Source organism: Callospermophilus lateralis, chromosome 19, assembly GCF_048772815.1.
Source record: "Callospermophilus lateralis isolate mCalLat2 chromosome 19, mCalLat2.hap1, whole genome shotgun sequence".
Taxonomy (NCBI): domain Eukaryota; kingdom Metazoa; phylum Chordata; class Mammalia; order Rodentia; family Sciuridae; genus Callospermophilus; species Callospermophilus lateralis.
Genome location: NC_135323.1, coordinates 29,211,442 through 29,221,348, shown reverse-complemented (window position 1 = coordinate 29,221,348; position 9,907 = coordinate 29,211,442). Strand labels below are relative to the sequence as shown.

General features: G+C 47.3%; 1 protein-coding gene across 2 annotated transcripts; it reads right to left on the bottom strand.

Annotated features, from left to right (window-relative positions):
* Positions 1-3,756: 3,756 nt before the first annotated feature.
* On the bottom strand, positions 3,757-8,776 carry Ift22 (intraflagellar transport 22). Of its 2 annotated transcripts, none has more exons than XM_077106067.1 (5): positions 8,692-8,776; positions 6,048-6,124; positions 5,826-5,915; positions 5,050-5,252; positions 3,757-4,588 (listed from the first exon to the last, which is right to left on the bottom strand). In XM_077106067.1, the coding sequence occupies exons 1-5, from the start codon at positions 8,728-8,730 to the stop codon at positions 4,440-4,442; spliced, it is 558 nt and encodes a 185-aa protein (XP_076962182.1). In that variant the 5' UTR covers positions 8,731-8,776; the 3' UTR covers positions 3,757-4,439. The 2 variants fall into 2 exon arrangements, with proteins under 2 accessions (XP_076962182.1, XP_076962183.1); XM_077106068.1 differs by lacking the exon at positions 8,692-8,776 and adding an exon at positions 6,308-6,326.
* Positions 8,777-9,907: the final 1,131 nt, after the last annotated feature.

The window sequence follows — 9,907 nt, the reverse complement described above, 5'->3', positions numbered from 1 at the left end:
TTCTGCGCCACGTGTTGCGCTCAGGGTGCAGCCAAAGGTGCGATCGCACAGCCGCGGCCTGGTCTCCGGCTGGGGCAGATCCCTGGCTCTCTCAGACCTCCCCTTCCGTAATGACCGGCACGGGGTGAGGGTACGTGGAGGCGCCACTCACCGCCTCGGGGGAGCCCCTCGGGTGACCAGGAGCCCCACTCGGGGATACTCAGCTGGGGAGCCTGGGCGGGCCCGCCCTTCCCCAGCGGCCTCCGCCCCGGCCTCCCGCGCAACCATTCCGGGTTACAGGCCGAGGCAGCGCAGGAGGCCAGAAAGGCATCACCGTCCGAGGGCTGGCGGCCAGCGCGCAATGGCCAGTGGCGAACGCTAACGGCAGCCGCTCGTCCTCCGGGCGCGCGCTCGGCCCCCGCGCAACTACAACTCCCAGAGTCCCCGGCGGCGAGCCGGTTACCACGGGGACGGGCGGGGCTCGTCGGCTCTGTGGTCGTTGGTGGCCTGCTGGTCGCCGGGCACAGACCCTTCCTCAACCCCGGGATTTCAAAATGGGCTGCCCCCGCCCCTCGCCACGCGGTCGTTCTGCTGCCCGAGGAGACTGGGCTCGTGCGGAGGCCGAACTACATCTCCCAGAATGCTCCAGGCGCACGCCACTCCGGTCGCGTGTGGTTGCCACGGAAACCAGTGCCGGGTCTTTGGAGCCCCTGAAGCCCCCGGAAGAGACGAGCAGGAGCCCGAGAAGCAGGCTAGAGGATGGAATGGGACGTCTGGCAGCGCCCCCTACCGTTCGCGTTTTGCTTCCGCAGACGCTCGGGGGAGAGATGCACACAGTCTTAGGGGAAGGTCAAGGGACCCTGTCCCAACAACTGTGGGAGGTGTAGTCATTGATTACCGGCCACCACCTGCGACAAGCCAGGCACGCCCAGGATAGGGGATGCAACCCGCCACCAGCCCTCTTAATCACTCACTCTCGAGTATATTTGACCTGATTTCCTGCCTTCCTCTGACCGCCTTATGCAGGAGTATTCCGATGGCCCTACATCTCATTTACTACTGATAGCTTAAAGCCATTGCCACTGTTTTTTTTTTTTTGTTTGTTTGTTTCAACAGCTGCACCCAAAAGGGTGATAAATTCCAAATGCAGTTGGATTTGCAAGTTATAATCTTGAGAAGCACTTGAAATAGGTTTGTATGTGTAGAAAACAAGTTCCTAATTTTCTATGATAAAATTAGCATGATTAACATTTCATTCCTCTGAACAGAAAACGTCATAACATGATATAGTTCACGCACACCTAGGTGTCTCCTGGGCTTTTGAAATCACACAGAAGAAAAAGGGTTGTTCTTTTTGAATAAAATACTTATCACAAAACTGCAGTGAGACTATACTTGTTACTTTTAATTCACACAACACCTTCAATGATCTACAATTAGGTCTGAGCCAAAGAGTAAATCTGCATTGAGGATTTAGAGACCAGAGGCATATTCTTATAGCTTATCTAATGAACAACTAGAGGGCAGAAAGATAAATGAGGTGCTGCTTGCTTCAAAGCATCTAGGACTTTCCTTTTGAAGTAGGACAGTTGGCAGACATGACATTCCCACTGGCTTAAAACTTTGGTAGGAAGAACAGCCCATATCATAAGTGTAGAGAATTATTTAACTGATAACGTTTAGAAATCATGTCAAAGCTATGTAATTTATTCCTAACATTCAAAACAGAGTTTCCTCCCTCCTCCACCATATTTTTAAAGCATGGAATCATTCATTTCTTGCCTAAGGAAAGAGCACATCTCATGATAAAGCACCAACCAAGGCCAGGATATTCATGTAATTCTCAACAATTAGGTGTGGAAGGCCAAAGTCAAGACCTACAACCATATTCCAGAGTAATTTTCTCAAATGGCACAGTACCCAGTTACCTTTTTAATCAGGAGTACTGATGTTTAAATTAACTCCTAGCCTCAGTTAGCAGCAAAACTATTCTTATGGCAATTTAGTGTACCTTGCAGATATCAGAGTCTCCCAGTGTCCCAAACAGAGTTTAATGATCTCCAAGGACTTTGCTTGAACAACTTTATGATGTGGATATTCGGGTTACAATGTAAGCATAACCTTTACAATGGCTAAAGCTTCAGAACACAACTGGTCATTGGATTGGTCGGAGGACGTGTGCTAGTTCTACCTGCAAGATACTTGCAAACCACCATCAGGCTGGCTCCACTTCAAATATGGTTAATATCTCCCTTAACCATCCTTCTGTTATTGCAGTATGTGTTAGTCAGCTGCTCATTGCTGTAACAAAATACCTGAGATCATCAATTCATGGTGTTAGATCATCAATCCTATGGTCAGTTGTCCACATTGCTTTTGGGCCTGTGGCCAGGTAAGATATCATGGAAGGAGTGGGAGGTGGAGCAAATCTGTTCAACTCTCGGAGGCAGAAAAGTGAAAAAGAGAAAGAGACTGGGGTCCTATAATCCCCTTCCAGGGTACACTCCAGCGACCTAAAACCTCTACTAGGACTACCTGTATATGGTCCCATCACCTTCCAATGGCACCAAGATGAGGAATGTTCCCCTTTGGGAATATTTTAGATCCAAACTATAGCACTGTGGTTGATGTTGCTTTACGAGTTTTAATCCCAGAGGATGACACTCTCAGCATATTCACTGGTGGGATCAACTGCCCAGTTATTATAAGTCAGTGGAAAGAGCAGAGGCCTGGGGTCCAGGCCTGCCTCTGTCCCTGATTTGCTGGGTCTTCTTGGACTAATCATTTGTCATTTTCAGAATAGGCTGAATAATGACCCCTGAAGATATCAGGTCCTAATCCTTGAAATGTTTCTTTGTTTGGAAAAAGGATCTTTGCAGATGTGATTAGGTCAGGGATCATGAGATGAGATTATCCTGGATCATGTGGGTGGCCCCTAAATGCAATGATAAATGTCCTCATGAGGCCAACTTGAAAGACACACAGAGAAGGCAAAGTGGAGGCGGAGTGTGGAGAGGTTTGAAGGTGCTGGCCTTGAAACCAGAGCTAAGTAGCCACAAACCAAAGAATGACAGCAGACACCGGAAGCTGCAAGACACAGATCTCCCCTAAGAATCGAGAGGGAGTATGGTCTCGGTGGCACCTTGATTTGGACTCAGTGATACTGATTTTGGACTTCTGGCTTCCAGAAGCATGACAGGAGCCTTGACATTGCAGGAGTGGAGACAGTTGGTTCTTGTGATTCATGTAGTTTGTTCTATGAAGTTGCCAAGCATGCTGATCCAGTGAATCCTGAACACTGCTCTCAGGGGAAGCACAGGATTAGGTCCCTGTAAACCTCTGCCGCAATAGTTTCAGCAGTTGATCGATATGTAATCTGATTTATGTGTGTTTTAAAGATACTTTATTTAACATATTGTTGGTTCATTAACACTGAATTCAACAGCACTGTAAGTCATGCTAAAGGGACTGTCTAACCCACGTATTCTCTCCCTGAGAAACGCCACAGCTTTCCTGAATCTAGGAACACTAGATGACACTTTAGCACTTGGGGCCATTTCAAAAAGCTTGAAAATTGTGAGAACATGGCCCTACATTGACCATGAAAAGGACACATTACGAGAGCCAGAGAGGAGAGCAGCAGCGTCCCTTGAACCCTGGAGTAACCTCAGCTGGGAACAGTTGTGCGCTGCAGCGATTCAAATTTTAGGCCACATTATGTGTGTCCCAAACAATGGAGAGAGCATCACAAGTTTTTATTTAGGGGCTGCAAATAAATTTTAATGAACAGGGGAATTCTTGAATACAGAACCCACGATCAAAGACAACCACACCCCTATTTGACATCGTAAGTAACCCAGGTCCTCTCATTAGCTGTGGGGTGGGAGCCTGTGAAATTAATACCCACTACAGAAATAAAGTCTGCCTTTTTTTCCCTTCCTATTTAAAATGTAGTACTTATGTTTTTGATCTACCTGTTTAGAAAAATTGAATTTAACCTCCACAAGGGCAAGGAATTTTGTGCTCTATCATGCTGTACTTCAGCAGCAGCCAGAATAGCACCTCACACATAGTAGATGCTCAGCTAGTTGGAATTTGTTGAGTGAAACAAGGAATAAAAATCACAATTGAACTGAGACACATGGACGAAACTGTGACAGTTACAATTCCACAGTTTTTATAACTTTACATATGTGAAGTTTCCCAGTTTAATTTTCCAGCTCTTTGGAAAGGACTGGGGCTAGGGAAGCAGAATTCAGACATAGAATTTTCCCCACTGACCTAAGGATGGAGGATGGATGTTCCGAGTCAATTCTGGCTGAATGGTACCTTGTAGCAGACGAGGAAAATTTCTTCTCTAGTCACAAGGAGAAGAGAGCATCAGTAGCTGGATAAAGTTTGAGTTCTGGACGAGGAAGCAGCTGATGTCATTTGGGAGATGGAGGTCCCAGGCGAGGCGGCTAGGTAATAATCAACATCTCCTCCCTGTCTCTGCTCTCAGACACTGAGTTGACGACGCTTTTTAAATACTTTGTGAATTCCATCCGGATCTCCTCAGGGTCCTCCTCAAGATTGGAGTGCACCAGCTTCAGCTTGCTCAAGGGTGGCGCTGAGAAAGGAGAATAAGATGAATGAGTGGACTTGGAATCTTTTCTAGCTCCCAAGGGACCTGAGACTTGCTTAATTTTCTAAAAGTGCTGAATACTTCCTGAGTTGTTTCCCGGGATCACTTTGTCACCTCTGCTGTGTACGTGTCACAGGTGAGTTGGAGGTTTTTCTTGGGAAAAGGCCTCTCAAGAAAGACTGTCCCCAGTGGGACCAATAAATGGCCCACACCAGGTTTCTCCCCATCTTTGCGTCTACCTGCTGTGAAAGTGCCCATCCCTTGCCTCGATGGAAGGATGGACCTTCCATCCTGGTAGTTCCGATGGACATGGTGAAATCGACAAAGGCCTAGGCATGGCCAGTGTGCAGTAAGCGCACATAGCTGCTGGTTTCAAAGACACTGCCTCACGCAGGTGCGTGGGACATCTGCGGCAAAAGGCGGAGGTGAAACCCCAGCCTTCTTACACAAAGACGGGCTCCCCGTGTCTCCTCCCGAGCCTGGTTTGTGATGTGCAATCAGCAGGCACTGGGTATCCTGTAGGAGCTGCTGGTGGACGAAGCAGGAGTACCACATCTCGATCTCCTTCAGGTGGCTCGGCATGTCAGCGTTGAAGACAATCACCACCCCGTGGGCATCCTTCATCAGGGCCGGCCAGCAGGACTCGAACCTGCAACACAGAAAGGGAGTCGGAGCAGGAGTCGGGGCATCCTGGACTCTAGCTGGGCACTTTGTTTTAATTTTTATTTTGTGAAACCAGGTTCTTGCATAGTCCAGGCAAGTTTCCCATCACTGAGCTACCTCTCCAGCCCTCATGATCACTTTAAAAAGAATAGCTCAGTATTAATAATTGATCGGTGACTTCTAATTATATCATAACTCAATTGCTAAAGCATATAAAGCAATGTATGTGACCAAAGAACTCATCAAGCCCCTCATGCATGACTCCCCTCAAGGCCTGACTCCATGGAACCTGGTGGGCACTGTGTGTGTGTATTTTAGCTGGGGATGGAACCCAGGGCCTCGTGCATGCTAGGCAAGCCCTCTGCCACTTGTCCCAGCCTGGATGAAGTAGACCTTCTTTAAAGGAAACATACTGGGGCTGGGATTGTGTCAGCGGTAGAGCGTTCGCCTAGCATGGGTGGGACCCAGGTTTGATCCTCAGCACCACATAAAAATGAAGGCATTGTGTTGTGTCCATCTACGCCTAAAAAAATAAACATTAAAAAAAAAGGAAACATACTTAGAATCGCCACCACAGTCCCAGAGCTCGAACTCACACCTCGCGCTTTTGTTGTTGCTGGTAACATGTGGGTTCTCAAATTCCAGGATCCTAAACATAAAAACAGTAGCAACAAGACCACTATTTAGGAGGCATTACCCTTCTGGAAGGGCCAACAGCACGCAAAGTCACAGATGGGTGACGGTTGGTGACTTTTTGGGGTGCAGATAGGGCAGAGCTCACCTTACTCCCTGTGTGGGGTTGTATTCAGTGATGTCAGAAGATTCCGTCAGAAAGTTGGCCAAAACGGTTTTTCCACTCTGTGAAAATGACAGAAGAGTAGAAACAGCCCTGAGGTCACCAGGATAGAGGGCCCTCTGCTGTTTTGCTCTGGTGTGCTGGGCATGGCCTGGCTGGGAATATGGGGAGCACGGGAGGCCAGTGCTCCCTCTGCTGCTGGGGACTCCACCCTCACTTGAGTTTCCTGGCTGACTCTCAGTTACCTTATCTGACAACAGAAAAAAATCACCAGTGTGTGTCTCTCTCCACGCCTGCTCCTCTTCACATTTTTAGGGAATCAGTCTGTTACAGACACAAGGCTCAAGGTCACAAAGAAGATCAAGGTCAAAGCTAAGTCCCAGGTCTGGGGATTCCTGGCTGATTGCACTACAATCTCAAAGCAAGCTGTTTTGGGCTGGGGCTGTAGCTCAGTGGTAGAGCGCCTGCCTTGGATGTGTAGAGGCCCTGGGTTCAATCCTCAGCACCACACAAAAATAAATAAAGATACTGTGTGTTTATCTACAACTAATAAAAATATTTTTAAAAAATCTGTAACTCAAAGCAAGCTGTTTTTCCTTAGAACATAAGTAATTGATATTCCTATAAAAATAAAATCAACCCATCAAGAAAACAGCCTTAGCTGGGCCCAGTGGCACATGCCTATAATCTCAGTGACTGGAGGCTGAGACAGGACGATCGAGAGATCAAAGCCAGCCTCAGCAAGGGAGAGGTGCTAAGCAACTCAGTGAGACCCTGTCACTAAATAAAATACAAAAAAGGGCTAGGGATATGTAGCTCGGTGGTGCCTCTGAGTTCAATCCCCAGTACTGGGAAAAAAAAAAAAAAAAAGCTGTTTCAGGAAAAAAGACATATAATCCAAGGAAAAAAAAAGAAAACAGACTCCTGATCCCTCTACCTAAACCATCCCTATGTTCAACCCATTCCCTCCTTAAAATTATGATCTGTTTTTCAGATCTTTTCTCTATATTTGCATAATTCATTGAACAAATACTACATATGCGTAAATATAAAATGATTTTTTTCTCCCCCCAAATTATTCTTCAGAAGAAAGGCAATCTCTTACACTTTGAGTTCTTATTTAAAAACCTCTCCAATTATGCCTGGCTCTCAGTTACTTTATATCAAACAACTGCTTGGATAGAATGACCTGAATCAGAACAAGTTTTCGAGGCCTGGAGAAATCACTTGGTAGAATCAAAAACCTGAGAGTTGGGGGGAGGGCACACCGTCTTTAGAATGCAGCCTCACAAATTAAATACCAGATAAAATAACAGGTAAGTGGCTTCTTTGTGGAGATCATGTTTATTTTTAGGATGAATAAATATAGTAAATGGTCTGAGGTTATAGGAATGAGTCCTGGGGCCTGAATACATTTCCAGGAAGAGTTTCATAACATTGATTTTTTTTTTTTTTAAAATGCTGCGTCCTAAACAACTTAGATGAGCAGAAAAATAATGTGCATTGGCAATCATGTTAAATTATGCAAAACAGGTGGCTCAAGTCATGAAGTCAAGCCAGGTGTCAAAGGCTCAGATTAGAAACTTGAATAAAATTGTGTCATCCAGTGAATGAAATCAAATAAAATTTTCAAATTAATATATATCCTCATGGGCCTTTACAGGTATATCATACATACACATGACTATATGAATACATTAAACATGGGAGAAGTTTCATCTCTGTCCTTAAAGTTTATTTATTCAAGTTGGCCAAAGCCAATTTGAGCAGGGATGGGTTCTCATGAGAGAATGAAGAAACTGCCTGTTGGGCATGTGAAGTATTTTTTATCCTATCCTAACACTACCTATTAGCAATCTTAAACTTCCCCTCTTCCTTTGGTTGGGGAAACAAGTCCCATCTGTTTGTTTTCATGTGTGTCACTGTGATTATGAGGTTGAACATCTTCTCATACTTACCTGGCAATTTTATTTCCCAATTTTATTTGTGTGCATCCCTTCTGTTTGATTTTCTATAGAATTATTTCTCTTTTCCTTACTGATTTTTAAACTTTCCTTGCATGTCCTATTAATGTGAGTTATAAATAGTCACCCCAGGTTTTAACTTAGTTATCATTTCTTTTAAGCCTTTTTCATTTGGGGGGCTTTGCTTAAGACCTTTCCTTACTGCAGACTGAACACATCTCTTTTCATATATCCACCTATGTATCGACAGTGGTTCTCCATGTGTGAGCTCTGGACCAAAAGCACCACCAAAATACAAATTTTGGTCCCTCCTGGATTTAATCAAAACCCTGGGGCTGGACCCAGCCATCTGTGTTTTAACACACACGCGCATTAAAGATGGGACCTGGCAGGAGGGTCACAAGACCCAGGCTATGGTTTCAACGATGCCACTCACTACCGTGGGCCTTCGGGCCTCGGCAACTCAGGGTTCCCCTCCATCGCCGCCCTCGGGCGGTGGTGAGGATCAAGGTCTGGAGGCGCCCAGTTCCTGTGAGGCGCCCGTCGGGGTGGGGGCTTTGGGACCGGGTTGCCACCTCCTGGGGGGCTGCCTGAGCAAGGCACAGACCCAGGGGCGGCCCCGAGCTCGCTCGGGCCCCGCTCGCCGCCGCGCCGGCTGGCCTCACCTCACAGGGCCCCACGAAGAGGATCTTGGCCTTCAGCATCGCGGTCCGCCCGGCAGCCCCCTGCGCGCGGTAGGAACCCAGCAGAGCGAGCTTGCAAGCCGCCGCGCTGATTGGCTGCCTTCGTTTCCAGGACGACCGGGAGCGGCCCGCAGGGGCCGACGGGACACGGCCAGTTCCCGACGCGCAGAGCGCCGCAGGAGCCCAGGGGCGAAATCCCGGCCGCAGGAGCTGTTCTGCGCCCGCGGCCCAGAGCTCGCCAGTCCCGCTTGTCGTGGCAGAGACGCGGAAAGTGGAATTGCGGGGCGCTTAACTCCTCCCTGTCATCGTGCGCGGTCAAACAGACCCCGAGGCCGATGAGCTGGCCTGGAACCAGGCCTCTGACCCCCTCTTCACTCTGGCTGGTGCTGCCCACGTTGGGAGGGGGTTTACACATCCCTGGGCCAGCCCAGGAGGTCAGGAAACGCGACTCTGAGCTCAGTAAAGGGCGACACCGATCACCATTATTCCAATGATCTGGGAGAAACCAGAAGAGGAATGCACTGGCCATTAGGGCAGGGGCCTGGGAACGTTGCTGCTGAATTCAGTCCTTAGGTCCATCTTAAATCACGGTGCCGGGCCATTTTAGTTTCATAGATAATGCACTTGCTTTTTTTTTTTTCATAAATAGTGATCATTCACTTCCGCTTCGTGGGGTGCTATCTCTTGTTTTACTGTTTAGCTTGGCTCACCTGCCTGACCCTTGACATCGCTTCCTTCCTTCCATACCACTTGAAGTTTTCATTCCAGTGAAGAGATAGACAACAAGAGAACTCCTGATAGGAGTGCGTGATAATCTACGGTGCATCCTTCAGTATTTTTCTCCGTACATCTTAGACATCCCCGTTCTACGCAGATCTATATCTCTGTCGATCTGGAAGAGCTTGCTAAAACACGACTATTCCAATTTTGGCCAAGTTTTTAAAGGATGACAGTAGGCATTCGGTATTTTAGATTTTAATCCTTCTCTGTAGAATTTAACCCATGACCTGGAAATTATTGAAAACTTACGAGATTGAAGAAGAGAGAGACAATTGCTTTGGATGGAATGCTGTTTGCTCAGGTCAGGTCAAGTGGAGGTGGGAGAACCGGTGTTCTCTGGAGTTTGGGCAGCATGAAGATAGGTGAGAGAAGCTGTAGAGAGATTTAGTCCAAGGCTAGAGAGAGAGGAAAGAAAGAG

Bases quoted from the DNA above. Each gene is read 5' to 3' on its own strand.
- Ift22 (XM_077106067.1), bottom strand. From the start codon at position 8,730: ATGCTGAAGGCCAAGATCCTCTTCGTGGGGCCCTGTGAG. The intron at 5,916-6,047 runs GTGAGCTCTGCC...TTTTATGTTTAG, and splicing joins AACCCCACACAGGGAGTAAG to GATCCTGGAATTTGAGAACC. The intron at 4,589-5,049 runs GTAAGAAGGCTG...CTCCTTTCTCAG, and splicing joins CACGGGGAGCCCGTCTTTGT to CGCCACCCTTGAGCAAGCTG.